General features: G+C 40.6%; 2 protein-coding genes and 1 long non-coding RNA gene across 4 annotated transcripts in view; 2 read left to right on the top strand and 1 right to left on the bottom strand.

Moving 5' to 3' along the window:
* The window catches only part of ITGAV (integrin subunit alpha V), a 46,438-nt gene extending 37,223 nt beyond the window's left edge, over positions 1 to 9,215 (top strand). The window contains exons 25-30 of the mRNA XM_031505363.2: positions 409 to 567; positions 1,534 to 1,647; positions 1,959 to 2,072; positions 2,166 to 2,273; positions 3,307 to 3,429; positions 3,824 to 9,215. Coding sequence (XP_031361223.2) covers positions 409 to 567; positions 1,534 to 1,647; positions 1,959 to 2,072; positions 2,166 to 2,273; positions 3,307 to 3,429; positions 3,824 to 3,919 — 714 coding nt within the window. The 3' untranslated portion in view covers positions 3,920 to 9,215. The remainder of the gene's footprint in view (positions 1 to 408; positions 568 to 1,533; positions 1,648 to 1,958; positions 2,073 to 2,165; positions 2,274 to 3,306; positions 3,430 to 3,823) is intronic.
* LOC144246707 (uncharacterized) lies at positions 561 to 14,071 on the bottom strand. Its single transcript, XR_013340384.1, has 3 exons — positions 13,954 to 14,071; positions 11,689 to 11,773; positions 561 to 1,429 (listed from the first exon to the last, which is right to left on the bottom strand). It is a non-coding gene; the product is annotated as an uncharacterized LOC144246707 (long non-coding RNA).
* FAM171B (family with sequence similarity 171 member B) overlaps positions 13,299 to 18,787 on the top strand; it is a 38,026-nt gene continuing 32,537 nt past the window's right edge. Inside the window, exon 1 of one of the 2 annotated variants that reach the window (XM_021540945.3) lies at positions 13,299 to 13,586. In XM_021540945.3, the coding sequence (XP_021396620.2) occupies positions 13,367 to 13,586 (220 nt within the window). In that variant the 5' untranslated portion in view covers positions 13,299 to 13,366. The remainder of the gene's footprint in view (positions 13,587 to 18,787) is intronic. The other variant, XM_021540946.3, reaches the window with a different exon arrangement.

Below are 18,787 nucleotides of genomic sequence, written 5' to 3'. Positions count from 1 at the left end.
AAGTAATATGAGCTCAGGAAATGGCTCATGGCTGTAAATTATGGTACCCTAACTGTTCTGAATCACTACTCTGAAGTCTTTTGCTGTGGAAAAAATAAGTATTTAACAATAAGTATTTATAAATAAATATTTAAAAATAAATAATTTAAATTTCCTTTAAAGAATTATCACAGATTTAATCTAGATTGTTTAATTAAGCAAAACTTACCGAGAGAGCTGTGTGAATATTAATAGGTAAAAGTTTTACCACTTTTAGGTAATGTTTTGATGCTGTTGCCATAAGTGGTTGGGGTGGTGGTAGTGGCAGTATCACATTTGTAGCTCAAATAGAAAGTAACAATTATATGCACATTAACAGAGAAAGTAGCATTGTTTTTTTACATCTGTAAATTTTATTTTCATAATCAGCTGAGGAACAACGGTCCAAGTGCATTCAGCAAGGTGATGATGACTCTGCAGTGGCCTTACAAATATAAGAACAACACGCTCTTGTACATTGTGCAGTATGAAATTGATGGTCCCATGAACTGCACTTCTGACATGGAAATCAACCCACTGAAAATTAAGGTAAGCAGGACCTTCCCTTTGAGTGGAATGAAGTATGTTTGGTTGTTTTGTAAGTACTCAAAACAGCCCATCCCTGAGAATATGACAAACTGAGATAGTTTTTCATTTGTGGCTGACAAATAAGTCTACACTTTTTCACAGTGCATGTCAATGTATATAGCAGGTGAAATAAAAGGTAAACAGCAGCTCAAAATTGTCAACTCAAAGATCAATTTGTCTTGTTTCTTTTTATTATGGGGGTTTCTTTCTTTTATTTTTTAATTTCAATGCTGCTCGATATGAGTTCTCAGTCCAAAGCAATAGAATTACAATGAATGTGGTCATGAACTAAAACATAAAACAAACCAGATGCTTCTGGACTGTTTATGTAAATTTTCTGGGTTTTGTTTCTTGGAAGAAAATGGTATTATTTTTTATATTACATTTATCTGTTTATCCAATTGGATAAATTCAGGATGAATTTATCTATTCATCCAAAGGCCACAAAGGACAATAGGGGTTAGCTGTCACTGCCAGCAAAACATGGGATTTACAGAGCAGAAGAAATTCCTTTTTCCTGGGCTGGACTAGGCAAAGAAATGTCAGATAAAACCCAGCAAGTTCAATTGAGTGTAAAGAGTTGATTTCTAGGATAGTTTAGAACAAGCAATAAAAGTCCGTATGTTATTTCAAGAAAATGTCAGTATGTTAGTTCAAGAGCAAAAAAAGGACTGAGGGAAGATATTCAGTGTATAGAACAACAAAGAATACTTGTGTATCTTTGATAACCAAAAAGAAACTTCAGTGAATATATAAATACAGAGTTCCTGTTCTTCTGCTTTGCGATTTGCAGTGATTTTTTCAGCCGGGGTCTGAAGAATAGCTAGGATAAAAAGAGAGAAACTTCCAGTTAGGTATTTTCTTGGCCTTAAGCTTGAAGTCTTCAATTAACTAAGTCATGGTTTGGCTTCTCTTGGTGTATCCTAGATTTCTGCTTCCAAGGATGATGACAGGAATGAGACACTTGGCAGGGAAGACCACCGTGACCACCGCATCAGCCGGAGGGACTTGGCTGCCGTGGAGGGGGACGTGCACACTCTGGTGAGCTCTCAGCACTGAGGTGCTGACAGCACACCTACAATCCTGTGCTGCTTTCAGTCCTTAGAAACAGCTGTAAGGAAGGGTTTTCCTCCCTAAACATGATTGGCAAAAAATCTCTAATAGGAAATTAACATATTACCGTATCTCTTCCTTTGAAACTGCAATCTATAATTATCCAATACTGGAGGTTATTTAATGTATTTTAATGGTTTACGGTGTTTTGCTGGTGTAGGTATATGGGTAAAGTAATGCCATTTAGGACTTTTCAAATATTTTCATACTTGGAACATCCTTCCTATTTTTATACATAGGGCTGTGGAACTGCTGACTGTTTAAAGATTGTCTGTCAAGTTGGCCACCTGGAAAGGGGAAAGAGTGCAATATTGTATTTAAAATCACGCCTTTGGACCCAAACTTTCATGAATGTGAGTGACTGGGAATATTTTGTCATTTTTTCTGAAGCATTTAAAGTGATTTTTGTACCCACATGCAATACTAATTTTGTTTTTCTTACGCAGAAAGAAAATCAGAATCATTCCTACTCTCTCAAATCATCTGCTTCTTTCAGTGTGATAGAGTTCCCTTATAAGAACCTTTCCTTTGAAGATATTCACAATTCTACAGTTGTAAGTCATTTACATCCAGCTTGAGTTACCATATGCAATCACTTCAAACTTAGTGCAAAGACAGTTATTGTTGAGTAACATTTTTATGGCTTGATATAATTTTAATTTTATCAGCTGTTTCATGTATTTGTTTCAGTTGTGCACATACATCTGAGGGTAAAAAAGACTGAATTTTACAATATTTGTGGCTTGAAAGACTTCATTGTAAATGAAAAAATGATGGTGAACAGTCCTCATGTTCCTGTTAATGCTATTGTTTTTAGAGAAATATTTTAATTGAAATTTGTTTCCACCTGTAGTAGCACTAACAGCTTAAATAATGAATTTTCATTATATTATATGAAGCACTATATATGAACATTATATGTGATGGTGGAACAAAAAGACCTTCTGTGCCTCAGGGGGTTTCAAAGGGAAAGGAGACAGGGTGCAAACAGAAAGGAAGATATAGGCTACTTGTTTGGGCTGGCAAATTGAAAGTTTTTGGTATGCATTATAGCATTAAGAGATCTTAAGGAAAAGGTAGAAAAGGATTATGATTAACTTATTTTTGAACATAGTTTCTAACGCCGTTATTAACTGTTTGGTTTTTTTTCTCCCAAGCCTTGTGGACTTGATTTTTTGTTTCAAAGTATGGTGCCTTTTAAGAAAAAAAAAAAAAAATGGAAAGCCCTTAATTATTTTTCTCTAATTCCAAAATATTTCCATATTCCTACAGTTTTACTGAAAATCATCAAGAATTACAGAAAACATGTTGCCAAGTTACCACTGATTGCAAAAAAGCAAACCCAGGCAAAACAATCCCCAACCCCCTACTATAATTTAACCTTAAAATCCTATTAAATTTGGATTAGTGAAGTCTTTATGTCACCAAGAATTTATGGCTTTTGATTCATTCTGGAGAAAAAAAGTAATTTATACTGGATTAAGATTATAATCATGATAGGATAAATGTATGCAAGATTTAAACTGCATGGATGAACTCAGCATGTCACTGTGGTGGAAAGTGTGATTTATTGTGTTTTTCTATCAGGTTGCTACAAATATTACATGGGGGATTCAACCACAGCCCATGCCTGTGCCAGTGTGGGTTATAATTTTGGCCGTCCTAGCAGGGTTACTGCTCCTGGCTGTTCTAGTTTTTGTCATGTACAGGGTAAGTACTGTGTCTGGGGGTTTTTGCATCATTTGCTTTTCCTTACTAGTGATGTATTATTTCATATTGTACTAGCACTTTGCAGAAATGCCTTGCTCCCCTAATCATCTGAATCTGTTAAGTTTTTAGAATAACTAAAAGCTTTTCAGCTTTGTCAGGAAAAAGCTGAATAAAAGAGTATGTTTGTGATGATGCTGAACTCAGTTTAATTTTTTAATATATTAAAAATATTTACTGTCTTTGGAAGTCAAAAATGAGGGAAGAGAGTAGGAGTGAAAACATCATTCTACAGTACAGTTTAATCAGTTAAGATTTGATCATGAAGGAAAGAGAAAGGATGTGTGTATGTTTTGCAAATCACAGTGCAATTCCTTAATTGTTTCCTGAATCACAGATGGGCTTTTTCAAACGTGTGAGGCCACCTCAGGAAGAACAAGAAAGAGAACAACTGCAACCACACGAGAATGGGGAGGGAACATCAGAAGCCTGAGCAGAGTTTTATCTGTAAGACATTCTGAAGTGTACACTTGCCTACATCTTGGTTGCAAATACTGGCTTCCCCCTTCAAACAATCAGAGCTGCTGGTCTCAGAAGGCATCAGCACGTGCCAAACCAGGGCAAAAGACTGAAACTCTGCCTCCCTGCATTCACGCCGCTCCTGCCTGCCACTAACACATCTGCACTGATCCCGTGGGACAAACTCCAGGGAGAGAAGTGCTGGGATTCTGCTTGCTGGGATACAGGGCACAGCATCCTTTCTGCTTCATGTACTGACTCTCCATGAATTGCTACACAGATTCTGCATTTGCTCTTGGAGCCAACAGCCTCCAGAGGTACTTGCTGGATTCCGTGTTTGGTTTTAGCTGGTTTTTGTTGGAGTACACTACATTTCATTGCCTAGCTCTTGAAAGTCGGTTGCACAAAAAAAAAAAAAGAATGTATCTTGTTTTACAGTACTGAAGAATGTTCTTTACCCATTAGCTCTGATGATTTTTTTCCTCCTGCTCAAGAAATAGGAAATATTCAGTGGAATCACTCACAGCTGATACCTGTTCTGCACACCTCAGTCATCTGTCTTGTGGTTTCCCTCTAGACCTTACAAATACTGTTCTCCAGGTCCTGGGTCTCTTACTGTAGGCATTGAGCCTACAGGCACCAAGTGAGGGATAGAAATCTGGGGCCAATGTACTTTCTGTGGGACTTGGGGAAAAGATTCAGGGCAAGATCCCAGGACTCTGCTGTGTATTTCCACAGCGCAGGATCCAGATGTTCCACAGAGTTCTTAGCACCATGGATGCATTCATGCACTGCCAGGGACAAGATGCTGGGCTGTGGCTGCCAACAGACATGTCTGAGAAAAACCTTGATGTCCACAGTTGTGCAGGGTTTGAAGTGAAGGTTGTCAATTACTTGGATTGTATTTTGGTTTCCAGCAGAACACTGGAGGGATACTGTGTGACAGGCTACCTGGTGCACTCTGGGGAAGCTGTGAATCCTCACTTTCCCTGCTTGACCATGCCCAGGTGCAGGGTGGAGTGACACTGGGGCTGTTTAGACCAGGCTCTCTGCCAGCCACATCCATGGATCTGGATTACACCTGCACTTTAGCCACACTCACACCTGCATCACCTCCTGCCCTCAGAGAACAGTGAGTCAAATGGAGCAGGGAAGAGCTGGCAGTGCACAAGGGTTTGAAGAGCAAAGGTTGATTTGGCTTGTTGCATTTCACTCATTCATTGTTTCACTGGCTTGTTTCATTTGATTCATTCATTGTTTCAGTCCCTGCATGTTTCATTGCACAAGACATTTCATTGCACAAGACATTTCATTATGTTCAATGCATTTCATTACCAGAAAAGACACTAAATATTTTGATTCATTGCTGTTTTCTGAACATACCAAAAGGTCAGTGGTTTGAAGCCATGGATTTACATCACTCTTAGCTTATTTCCCTCACCATTGGTGTAGTAAAAGGAAGCATCTTACACTGATTGAGACAAGAGCATTGTCCATGCATTCCAGTAGACAAGGAATTGCAGAGCAGAAGGTTGTTCATCTTGCAACCACAGGTTGCACAGATTCTAGAATGGACATACCTAAACCATTGCTAATGTGTCTTCTATGAGATGTGTTTATTCTCTTTTCCAAAAAGATAATAAATTACACTATAAATTCCCAGGTACACAAAGACTTCTACTGTACTTACACCAGTGCGATTTCTATGTAGACAAACTCTTAAAAGGGCAAAACCTCTGGTTTGGGTTTGTACCTTGGGGTTTTTGTTCACAGCTGCATCTCCCCCATAAATGCAGCAGTGCCCACTAAACCTAGAATTTTCTGAAATTAGCAGTTTGTTTCAACTCTTATTTCTGCATCCTTTCAGAGATTTAAAATCCACCAATGGCTTTGGTTGTTAAGTCCATTCTTACTTGCTGATCCATGATGGCATCTGAGTCCTTAAGGGAGCGAGCACCGAGTCTGGGGGAACCAGTATGTTCACCAGATATAGGCTTGCATATTTATCCTTTTACATGGGTTGGGTTTAGACAGTTTAGATAAAATTAGTTTACATGAAAGGGTATAGGGCATAATTCCGCTTTCACTGAACTTCCAAGGTCTTCAGTGTGGCCAATGTTTTATTTTTGTCTTTATTTTTAGTATTTTGACTAGTAATGTAGTAGAGAATCAGGAGTCAGGCTTTGATCCTGGCCTCAAAATGTGACTTTGGTAGAGCAGCATTTTCCGTTACTTACATGGGCTTGTGGTTCTCACGCTTTGTCAGCTGATTATCCGTGTGCAAGGAGATTGTTTTACTCAGTCTTAATCTTAGGAGGGTAAGAGGTTTAAGAGACTCTCAGACAGATTATAGCTCTAATTCCTACATGTGTGCTTTCATTACATGTACACTCCATGGTGACTTGAAATTTATCAGACTACTTGCATGTGTAGGCTTTATTAGGAGATGGAAAAGAGTATTTAAAAAAAAGCATGGTCAAGATCCCTCCTGATCACATGGATGGGATACCACAGCATTGCTAATGTCAGGGCTAACTGCATCCTAATTTTACTGGAAACTCTCATTTTGCTGATTTTCAGGATAAGAAGGTACATTTTATTGGTACAACTACTGTAGCTATAGAAAGTATCTTCCATTTTTGAAGTTACATAAAGTAAGACTTATTTAAGTGATTTTTATTTCTTGCCTTTTCTGCTGGAGAATAAAAACAAATAGTTGCTTCTTCCATGTCCATTAATTTCCAGTAAGGTTAAAAAGACCACAGTAGCATATGTAAATGGAGTATGCAGGTTACTTAGTGAGCATAGATGTAACACCTCAAATTCAATTTAAAGTAGCATTTGTGTTTCAGGGAGATTCCAAACTGGAAATTTTTCCTGAATGGAGGTGCAGGAAACTTTTGATAGTGTGTTCTAGATTTAGCAATAAGAGTCCATATTTTGTTTGTACTTGTGTCAATATATATTTCATACTGACTTACAGGCATTGATGTATTCTTACAGCCAGTACTGTAGAATGATGTTAAAGCTTTTAAAGAAACTTTAGAAAAGGTATTTTGGAAGTAAATTAATGCCTTTGAATCAAAATTTATATGCATAAGGTTCGTACTGGAAGCATTTAAAAAATACAAGTACAGTACCAGAAATTCTTTTGAGAGCTATGTTTCGGGGGCAGATTTTTTATGACTATAAAATCAACAGGTATGTAATTATTTAGACAATAAAAACATTTTAAAAGAGCTATATCTTTTATAATAAAATATGAAATTATGTAAGTACTCCAGTTTGCAATTAATGCAGCATCTCATGATCAATATTGAAAAGTGATTTATATTACAGAATGCATATTATCTATTACTATATTTGACAATATCTAGAAAATGTAAAGCAAGGAACCTAATTTATAGGTTTACATTTCTTTCAAGAAACTATGAAATTGTGGAAATAGCTTTTGTTTAAGTATGACTGTAAAGTCAAATATGGTCTATATTTATCAACGTAATTTGAAATCTTTGAGTAAGTTTGCTGACATTGTTTGCCAAGTTTTCAGGGTTTATTCTATTTTAAATCTTGATTTTCACGTTGATCTCCAATTCACATAATGCTTTTGGAAACTTTCTAAAGTTTACTACGTGTGCTCTTTCTTTATAAAACATTTATTCGAAGCAAAGGTATTAAATATTTAGTTGTTTTTAAACTTGAGTCCACGCTTAAATAGTCTTAAAGTGTATTTTTAAAATATTTCAGCTATAATCAGCGTGCTTTTGGTGATTTGAAGAGACCATGCTGCACTTAGATTTTTGCAGCATTTGGGTTTGTTGTTGGTTACCCCGGCAGAGCCCTGCATTATTTTTTCCTAGACCCTCCCAAACAGTCTCAGAGCAGCATTACACTGGTGAAAATCACATTTTTTCCTTTGGTCCAGACTAACATGACCCTTTGAATCTGCTTCTTTGTGTCCAATGCTGCTGGCTGTTAATGAGTCGGGGAAAAAATGGATTTTATTAAAGCAAAAAAATAAAAAAGGTAATGGCAGGGCCCAGATGAGATGATTTTGGTTTGCTCCTGAGGCGTGCAGAGCTGTTAGTGCTCTGTTGTCACAGCCAGGTGCCACAGCTGGGGTCATGCTGAGCTCCTGTGGGATCTGAACTCCTTGGGACCGAGTCTTTAGCCTCAAACCCCCACCTGCAGTGTGTGAGACACGGTCTGACTGTCACTGCCAGGTCCTCTGCCCACTTGGGCTGGCCTGAGAAGGGCCGTGGTGTTTCCTTTTTTGTGAGGACATTGCAGAGCCAGCGTGCTCACTGGAGGTGATGAATTAGTAATATTGGAAGTGTTTGATCACCCACATTGGGTGAAGCTTGATGTATATTCTGAAGTGTATCCACTACTAACTCGTGAGTCCTTCACAACTCGTACCACCTTCTTTAAGCCCACTGTGGAAAATTTGACTAGAGACTATAGAATAATGGGGTTGAGTCTGTAGTACTACTGCTGTTTCATGTGATTGTGGTATTTAGATCTATTTTTTCCCAATGTGTAGAATTTTAACATAACACAGGAAATCTAACCTTTCATGCAATGACTTTCTCCAGATATGCTGCATTAAAGGTGAATAACTTGACCCTTGGCTTTTGCAAAGTAATGGAAGATTTCATGTAGCATTTGCATCTTAAAAAATCCTTGTACAGGTTTTGCTTTTATAGTCCATGAAGGAAACCTGTATTTGCTATGATAGAAATATGCTGAAAATGTAACATTTTATTTCTTCGTAATGGATTTTTTTTGCTTTTTTTGTGTTTGCTCGTGCATTAAATCGTTAGAGCATTATTTGCACAAGCAGAAAATTAACATCCTAACAAGAGTGCTGCATTTTATGTTTCTTTGTCATGCAGTAAATACTTGCAGCACAAATGGGACTATTTTCAGTTACTATGAACTTGTTTCAAAGGTCTTCGGTACATTTAAGGAGCGCAATATACAATTGAAGTCACCTTATTTTGTATTAAATTATAAATTGTGCAAAGAAGTGGGTATTGTGGCACAGTAATTTTGTACTGATATGGAATATATAGCTATTAAAGCTATGGTTTGCTTTTTAACTCACTCTTTTCATCCTAATGCAAATTTGATTGTTTTTATTAGGTTGTATTTTTCTATGTATATATACAATTTCAAAATACTATGATTGGGTAAACTGAAAAATGTAATTATTGATTTGATTCTGATATTTAGAATTTTGGAATAAAATACCTCTTAATTAACAGAGATTCTGTTGTATGTTTGTTTTTGGGTTTGTTTTTTTTTTTTCCTTAGGTGTACTTTTTTAATGCATTTAATTCACAAAAAAAAATTTCATAGTGTATGTTTGTACTCCACAATTATGTGCTAGCATTTACACAACTTTTATGTTCGCACCTCAAGTGGCACCTTGAGTCAAAAAATTTTGTAATCACAAGCAAGAAAAATTATCTACTCACAGACTATATTCTATCACCATAAAACTGATTCCCAACAGAAATTTCTACATACCAAAAATAAATATTTTAGGCTTTATAGGTGCCACGTTGCTGTAGAAAATGGTGACATCTTGTCCTCAGGTTAGGAAAATTTTCAGAGAGCTGGAGTTTATTTTCTTGTTGTATTATTAGTCTAATTCTACCTCAGTGTCACGGTTTTTCTGATTACCAGTTATACTCACCTGTGTGAGTGGGTGACAGCAATATTTTGTGTCACAATAAAGGCAAAAACAGTGAGAAGCAAATGTTAGTGCTTGTGAACACTTCAGAAAAAATCCAAACTAGTGAGTTCCCTGGCTTGCTAGTAGAGAATTTGTTAACCTAAAGAGAATAGTAATAAAGGAGACAGAAAAGGTGAAGATCTGATATTTGTGGTTTAATTAATAACTCCCACCGATGTCCCAGCAGCTGCATCTGATGTAAGAAACAGGACAGCAGCAGCCCAAACATGGTTTTAAACATTTGTTCAATACACCCTGCAGCCAGCACAGGCCTAGCTCCTGTTAAATAGATACCTACAGCTGGATCACTGCATCTGCCTAGCAGTTCCAAATTAATAAATTATTATTGAGAAATTAGTGACAACAGCTGTCTCATTACAGGAACATGGCAAGAGAGTGGTTTTTCAAATTCCCATTTTACAGTGTAGCCACCTCAGGTAAAGTGGTGGCCCATGCCTCGAGGTAATTTGCATTTACACCACTCCACTGGAGCTGTGCTGGTGTACTTCAACTTTTTGCACACCTGAATGACACTTGACAGTGTGCTCTGATCATTAGTTAGTTTGTAAATGAATTGCTAATACATTAATTCTTTATTGCATATCTGTACATTGATATTTTTAAATTGTCAGTTCAGGCATTCTAAAGAACATTGTGAACAATTGGAAATACTTTGAAAAAATATTTACAGGAACTTCTCCTCAATATAATGTCTGATCTACATAAAGAATTAAGGTTAGTGCTGTCAGCTGCCCATCTTCTCACAAGATATTTCACAATCAATCTGTTCTACTGCATCTTCCTGATAAACCTTCTGAACTCTGGTGCTGCATTATTACCCCCCCGTGACAAACACACAGGACAAAGTTTACAAGACACAAAAGCACAACACACACCTTGCAAATGTGAGAAGCAGAAGAATACTGACAGTAATACACCCCATTAGTAATGTTTGTGATTTTACATGCAGACCAGGCCTGTGTGCTACTGATTTTGAGAGTTTTGCAGAGTCCACACAGACTGACATTTCTGTGTCATTTGTGCACACATTTCAAGCCCTGGCAAGTTCAGTGGCTAATGGCAATGGTTGCAATTTGTTCACAGTTTGAAGAGAGTGTAGCAACCTTTAAAGACTGCAGGAGTTACTGCTGGACACAATTCCTCAAGAAAATACTCAGGTAGTTGAAATAAATTACTACAAACCTTCATTTCTTCAGAGAAAATTTGTTTAAGAAGAACATCCTGATTGTGATTATATTTTTTCTGAAATGAATGGTATTGTGTACCCTAATTTTTCTTAGCAATTTTTCTAAATGTAGTACAGGCAATTAATTTCCACGTTATTCCCCATTTGGAGGTACTTTTGAGAGCTTTTATCACACATTCAACAGATATTTTTCCCCCAGAACTTTATAAATGAATAATTGTTCTTATTAATATCATCAGCATCAATTTAAAATGTTCCAGCTGCCAAGTTGGTTCAACTATTCTTCTGCAAATAGTTAAAAGCTCATGTCTGTAAGTGTTTGGAAATGAATTTGTGATCTGCCCTTTTTCAATGCCACACCCTCAGTCACCAGACAAATTCCTGAACAAAGGAAGCTCACAGCAGCAGCAAGTTTTCTGTAGGTCCCTTTCTTCCACCTGGGACCACACGCAGTTGCAGAGAATCCAAAATTAATTGAGCTCTAAGAGTGGCTGTGGAGGAACAGCCACTTTACCTTCGCAGTGCCCACATAAAAGGTTGAAATAGGAAGCTGGGTGAGAGGATCTTAATTAAGCAAACAGGCACTGAGCATGTCTGCTAAACTAAAAAGAGATTTTTTCTTTTTCTTTATGAGCTCCTGGAGGAGTTTCACATCAAATACAATCAAATTATTATTTGCCTGGTTTTTTTGGTCCTATAAAACAAAATCAGGTTTTCATGGCAAAGTTTGTTTTTGGTGTTGATGAAGGAAAAAGTGATTGACAGATTGACAATAAAGAATAGTATTGAGGAGTACCTGCTGAGGAGGATGTGCATTTCCCACTGCAGCATTACCCTGTGAGCAGTGACTGGTCCAAAATGGTGCCAGTGGATATCAGCAACTGCAACAAAAACAAATTGTATTTTCTATGTCAATCCCAAATCTATTTCAAGTCATTGTTAATGGCAGTGAAATAATTACATTGTACTGTATAGAATGACATGGAGGCATAAGGAAAAGTATATTTTCTTCACATTTTATAAGACATATGTTGAAAATATGCACAGTAACCTGTCAGTTCTTCCTTTCAGTGTGGGCAAATTTATACCCTGCCTGTTTCTCTTTCAATGAAGAAATTTTCTGCAATCTGAAAATTACAGGATTTGGCCTAGTGTGTTACAGTAAATATGTATAGGTTTATAAAATAAACCTTTTATTTGACTGATCTTTGTCAATTCAGGTTATTTCAAACTTTCCAAGTAAGTTTCTATTTACTATTTGAACATTCACTGAAGATTTAGCATTAGCCCGTTCTGAGGGTGCTTAATGGGATGTTGGTCTCTCTGAAATCATGGCACGGGCACGCTCATCCCCACTGGTGTGAGATTCCCGTGGGGTGATCCCAGGGTGGGCTCAGCCCTCAGGCACGCCTGCTCTGGGGCAGTTTGGTGTGTCTGGATGTGCCGCCTTTCCTCGGATTTTGGGTTTTTTCCCAGCCTTATCTGACGTGAACAACTGCAGTGGTTTTTCCACTACCCTGCCCGGGGCTGTGTGGATGCACCCAGCTCCCTCAGCCCCTCCTCATCAGGCTCCAGGCACTGTGACAGCCTTTAAAATGACATTACATCCCCTAAAGCCTTGATCCCACACACAGGCATCTCTCTGCCTCATGTGCATGTCTATTCCTGTCAGCAGTTCCTGATATTCAACATTGCACTGATCAGCAGTACATAGAAGAAAAATTTTTAGCTCTCCTGAACGCATTTTTTAGAATTAAGGATGCACATAAGTAAAATTGGAATGCGTGTACACGTGTTTGTAAGGCAAGAGAAGGGCAGCAGAGCTGGGAGAAGGGTCTGGAGCACAAATGAGTGAGGAGCAGCTGAGGGAGCCGCTGGAGAAAAGGGCCCAGGGGAGACCTTGCCGCTCTCTCCAGCGCCCTGAAAGGAAGGAGCAGCCAGATGGGCTCCGCTCCCAAGCAGTCCGTGACAGGACGAGAGGACACAGCCTTCAGCTGTGCCAGGGGAGCTCTAGGCTGGCTATTAGGCAGAGCTTCCCCAAGAAAGGCTGATCAGACATCGGAACGGGCTGCCCGGCGGGGCGGCGGAGTCACCACCCCTGCAGGTGCGTGAGGCAAGCCTGGAGGCGGCCCTCGGTCCGCGCCCGGCTTGGCACGGCGCTGCTGGCGGCCTCCGAGGCCTCTCCCAGCCCGGGGGCTCCTGTGGTTCTCTGTTTCACCGATGCTGGGGCTGCCCGGGGCGGCCTGTGACGGTGACGCTCCTCCAGCCCCGGCAACAAGCGCGGGGGGCGAAGCGGCCCGCCGCCCCGGCACCCCCGGCACCCGGGAGGGGCGGCCCCGCTCCGCCCCGGCCCGGCCCCGCCCCGGCACGTCCGTGGGCGGGCGGGCGAGCGGAGCCGCCGCAGAGCCGCCGCGGCTGCCGAGCGCTGCGCCGGCCTCCCGCAATATGCCTCCGCTGCCCCCGGGCTGCTCGCCATGCCGGGCACCTGCGGGCGCCTCTCCGCGCTGCTCCCGGGGCTGGCGGCCGCGCTGCTGCCCGCGCTGCTGGTGCTGATGATGGGGCGGCCGCCCCCCGCCGCCGCCGCCGCCACCCGCCCGCAGCAGCAGCGAGCGGCGCTGCCCGGGGGCGCCCCCGCCCCGGCATCAGGTACCGAAACATTCTCTGCATCAGGTACCGAAATCTTCCCTTCATCAGGTACCGAACCCTTCCCTTCATCAGGTACCGAAACATCCCCCGCATCAGGTACCGAACCCTTCCCTTCATCAGGTACCGAACCCTTCCCCGCATCAGGTACCGAACTCTTCCCTTCATCAGGTACCGAACCCTTCCCCGCATCAGGTACCAGAACATCTCCTGCATCAGGTACCGAAATATCCCCCGCATCAGGTACCAGAACATCTCCTGCATCAGGTACCGAAATATCCCCCGCATCAGGTACCGAAACATCCTCTGCATTAGGTACCGAACCCTCCTCTTCATCAGGTACCGAACCCTTCCCCTTCATCAGGTACCGAAACATCCCCCGCATCCGTACCGACCCCTTCGTCCCATCATTACCGACCCCTCCCCGGCATCCCCTTCATCTCCTGCGGGATGGATGCTTTCGGGAGCCGGTGCGGTGCCGGGCCCCAAAAGGAGCGCGGTCCGTGTTGGCGGCTGTGAGCGCACTGACCCGCACCTCGGGCCGCCGGAGCCTGGCCTTGGCTAGCGGCGCTCCAGGGATTCCTGTTGGCTGGCAGGAATGGCCACGGGGAGGTAGCGGAGCGTCCGTGGAATAGAAATATATATGCATGTATCATAGACGGGTATTTATTTCTGTGTATATTTCTGTGTCGCTTTAAAAATAAACCAGCTGATACGTGTGCGAGCATCTTGAGCCTGTCAAATGCGTGATGGGGCTGCTGAGCTCGTTAGTTTTTGCAGCCCCTCTGCAGATGCTTATCCAAGACCACGAAATAATGTCCATATTTCAGCTTCGGGCCTTAGTTTTGCAGTCAAATATTTGGGGGTACCCCTTTGCAGAACCAGAGCGAATGATGAGGTGTCTGTACTGTCATCTGGTTTAAAAAAATATGTGTATAGTCTGAAGTTCAGTCGCTCAAATGAGGTTAAACCCAGTATTTTCCTTGCCATACTGCCTTTCACCTAAGAATTTCAAGATGATTTCAAGCATGAATTAAGACCTTCTAACACCGAGGCTCCATTTCGGGATATCACTGGAGCATATGTTTCATTTTTAGCATATAGGCATGCTTCTGTTTCCAGTTGACTTCAGGAAGGTATAAAATGTGCTTAGTTTTAGGCAGATGGTTAATATTTTCCTGAATTGAAGCCAATTTCCAAAGCTGCCGAAGTATATTTGTTAATTAGGAAATACAAGCAAAGACATTAAATTGTAGTATTTTCTTGCAACATCTTTAAGATGTAGGACAAGTAACTAGATTTGATAGAAAATGAACAGAGTCTTAAATTTTTCTCTATGCGCTCTTAAAATGCCTTGATTTACTCTTCAGGTCTTTTTTGTGTAGATTTGTGGGTTTGTGGTTTTTATTATTATCCAAATATTAAAACTGTGGCATTTTGAAGAAGGGCGTTTGATGAACATCTCGATCCTTGTTGTTTTCATTTCCAATCACTGATGATTTTTCATTAGTTTGCTTCTTAATCATACTTTTAGTAGAATATACCATTAATCACCAGCAAACACCACTTAAAAGGCATTGGCAGCATTTCTGACTTGGGCAGTGAACATTTTGCTCATTAAAAATTGAGTGGCAAAAAAAAAAAAGGACGGTTTTTGTAATCGAATGATCTTCTTTGGTTTCAGGTATTGATTTCTTTTCAAGAAGCTCTGTTACCTTATCTCCTTCAGCCCTGGCCAAGGTCTTTGTTGGTATCTAACATTTTGATGTCTGTTCTGTTGGTTTGCTGTTGTTGCAGGCCCACGTGCCCAGCTCTTGCTTCTTTCTTTTATTTTCTTATTTGGCATCATAGGTTCTGAGGTATGAGAGTCCAGAAAGTGTCTTCTAGTCCACAGCTTGCATGTCCACTCTCAATTTATGAATGTTAAAAATTATCGTTTGAGTTGCCTGTCAGCATTTGTTTATATTAGGCTTAAATATAGTTAAAGGTTTATTTCACTTGTTGGCTGGATTTCTAAATGATCTTGATTAATTTTTTCTTTTATAAAAACTGAAAAAAGCCAATGGCAGACTTTGAAAAAGATAAGCTAACTGCTGCTCTGAAACCTTTATTGCTCTGAAGAAGCCGCTAAGCTAATTTGTTTTTTTCTGTGGCATTTCAGCAAAGCATATAGGCAAGTTTTGCTTTATTAACATTTTGGACATTTTTTAGAAGGAGAACGGGACTCTAGATGTATACATAATGGATAGCAATGTCTTTTGCTGTTAAATTATCATCGGATGGCTCACAGCTGACGGGTAGGCAGGGTAAATGGCTGCAGGAGACTGGCAGCAGAGCCACCCCTCAGGGCAAGAGGCCACTGGTGCAACTACTGCTGCAGCTGCAGCTCCTGCATTGGGGCTGCCAGGCAGCTCTGCTTTCTGCCAGCGAGCAGGACCTGCCCCAGGCTGCCTCTGTGCAGGGATGGTGGCCCCAGAGCTGCCCCAGCACAGGAGGCTTATCCTGCCTGCCTGGGAGGGCACAGAGCGGGGCTGCAGTTCACATCTGACGTGCGTTCCCCTATCGATGGCCCTGTTCTGTCGAAGCTCATTACAGCGTTTTACAGATCAATTCCCTCCCGGATTAAGTGACTCCTGCCGGTGGGATTGCTGTGCTGCCCGAGGAGAGATGCTGAAGTCAGCACAGCTGTGTGTGTAGAGTGTCTGGGGTGCTCACTCTGTGCTGAGAAGGCAGTGGCACATCGTGACTGAGAAGGGCTTTTTGTCCATCTCTTTCTTTTCCCCTAAAAACAACAGCAAACTTGCCATTCCTAAGAGAAATAAGTAAATTCTGAAACAAGGCAGAGAATACTTACAAGAGGGATGCAGTTCATGGAGTTATTCTGACTCATCTCACAGATACAGGCATTCTTCCAAATCAAAAGAGAAAATCAAAAATTTGGAGAGCGAGAGAGACAGGCCTCTCTGGTTAGGGTGGTGATTGCTGGAGTGGAGAACCTGCCTTGGTTCTTCCCTATGCATAGTGATTTTTTTTGCATTTTCCATGAGGCAGTTTAGAAATCTGGGCTCTGGTGTGCAGGAGCAATTGAAGAGAAGCTGCTGGGAGCTTCAGATATTCATCATTAAGGTCAGCAGGCTTGAGCACAGAATTCAGTGAATTATAGTCCTGGCTCTGATCCAGACCAATCTGGTTTTGTTTTCCATGTTCCCTTTTCTTTATCTGTACTGAGGTGCATTCTTTACAGGAGCTGAGAGTTAGGTTCTTTAATGTTCATGGGACTTGGGCTATTCTGATGTGGGGCATTGTTATTCTCTTTCTAATGCAGATAGTGCTCTATAAATAGAGCAGAGACCACTAATTGAATAAGTGATAGTTATCTGTATCAGCTCTGTGGCAGGTCTGAGATGCACTGAATGTACATGCTCCTGCAGAAAAAGCAGCTGCGTCAGTGGCAACTGTCACATTACACAGGGTGACATACAGTATCTTCATGCTTGAGGTTTTTTACCATGTTGAGACTTTAGACTTGAACAATGTTTTAAAATAGGTGTTTTTTTCAAGTGTGGGTGGTCCTTGTACCTTTTGTAATCCCAGCATGAACAAGAAAAACATTGCCCTGTTGTTATAGACACTGCCAAATCTGCCTCTCCTTCCAGAATTCAGGGAAAAAGGAGTTTATTTCGGTTTGGTGTAGGGTTTTTTGTTTGTTTGTTTTTTAAAGCAGATGGCTTTGCATGCAATGGGGAGATTAACTTGGTTCTATAGGGTGAAATTCAAAAGCTGTAGCAGCCAACAGTGGTGGTGAACAAAAGAAAGGGGGGATTTGGAATTGCTGGATGTATTTATTTGTTAATACACAAAGCCCTGTTTGTTGAGACAGATGAGATAAATATGTGATTGTTGACAAACCCAGAAGAAAATCAGAGATTACTTTTTTACCTGCTGGAGACAAATTCACTGCCTGTGGAATTCGATTCTGAGCCCATGTCTCAGCACTGTCTGCCTGCCTGTGATGATGAGAGGCTGCCTAATGTGAAACACTGTTGTAGACAAGTCATTTCTGGCTCAGAGTTTTCTAAACTCGTTTTTATGTTGTCTTGTTCTTCCCAATCATTCCAGTTGGAGGAAACTTTCTCATGCTTCCTTTTTATTTGAGACAAAAGAGAAACATTTCTCCAAAACAGCAACATGTGCAACTTGCTGTTTCTTTTTTTTTTTTTTAATTGTGGTGTTCCATATTTCTTGGAGTAGAATATTCTTCCTAATGACTTGTATATTGGTGTGTAGCTGATGCTAATACTTAGGTATTTAGAGGAGCATTTGGTTCTGATATCTTGTTACATTTGTCTGGGTTTGAATTTGAGCAATAACACATAATAATGCACTTAAGCCCATGGTGTAGTGTGACTGTATTCTTTGTCATTTGTTGGAACAATCTTTATGGTTTGCTGTCCCCCAAGTCACTGGATTGGGGATTAGTAGGGCAGCAATAAATCCAGTTTTGTTTTAGAGCTTTTGTTGCAGTCAGATACTGCAAGAAAATGAGTGAGGAATTAAGAGCTGTGTGGGAGATTCTTTAGCATTCCAGTAAGGAAGGGAATTCCGTCGTTTTCATGGCTCAGCAGTTATGTAGGATACAATTCCTGCTCAAGAAGCCAGGGCTGTCTGAGTAGAGGCTTCTGATCAGAGCTGGCATTATTTGTTTTGTATGAGCAGCAACAAAACCCTCTTATCTTGTAGATACTGAAATATTACTGGTGTCAGGGAAAAGGTTTATTTTCAAGTTAGAAGTGTTACATGCACACCCCAGCCAAGTGGTTTAGTGCAAACAAGCTAACTCCACCTATAGAAATCAACTCAGAAAATGGCCTTTGATTTGCTGTTCATTTTTCTCAGGATTCTCAGCTAGGTGAGAAAGAATGCAAGACTTGGACATGTCCTGATTTGTTGGAGATGATGTCCTTAAGTGTCTGAGCTTTCTGTGCTGTTCTAAGACTTGATAATGCAACAAAATATCAGTGAGGGCATTAGGACACTGAGAGGGGATAAAGCATCTGCAGTTTGAAATGGGAATGAATAAGGAAAAAGAAATATTCATAGATCACGTGCTCCAGATATAGGTCACTCAGTTGCTAATACAAGAAAAATAGGAGTTTGGGGTTTTTCATGGTAAAGCACATATGAAAAAAAATATGTACTACTTTTTTGGGTTTTTTTTTAGGAAGAGAATCTGCATAACTCCTCAGTAGTTC

Source organism: Lonchura striata, chromosome 8 (assembly GCF_046129695.1).
Source record: "Lonchura striata isolate bLonStr1 chromosome 8, bLonStr1.mat, whole genome shotgun sequence".
Classification (NCBI taxonomy): domain Eukaryota; kingdom Metazoa; phylum Chordata; class Aves; order Passeriformes; family Estrildidae; genus Lonchura; species Lonchura striata.
Note: the sequence above shows the minus strand (reverse complement) of the source record. Positions and strands in the feature narration are given on the sequence as shown.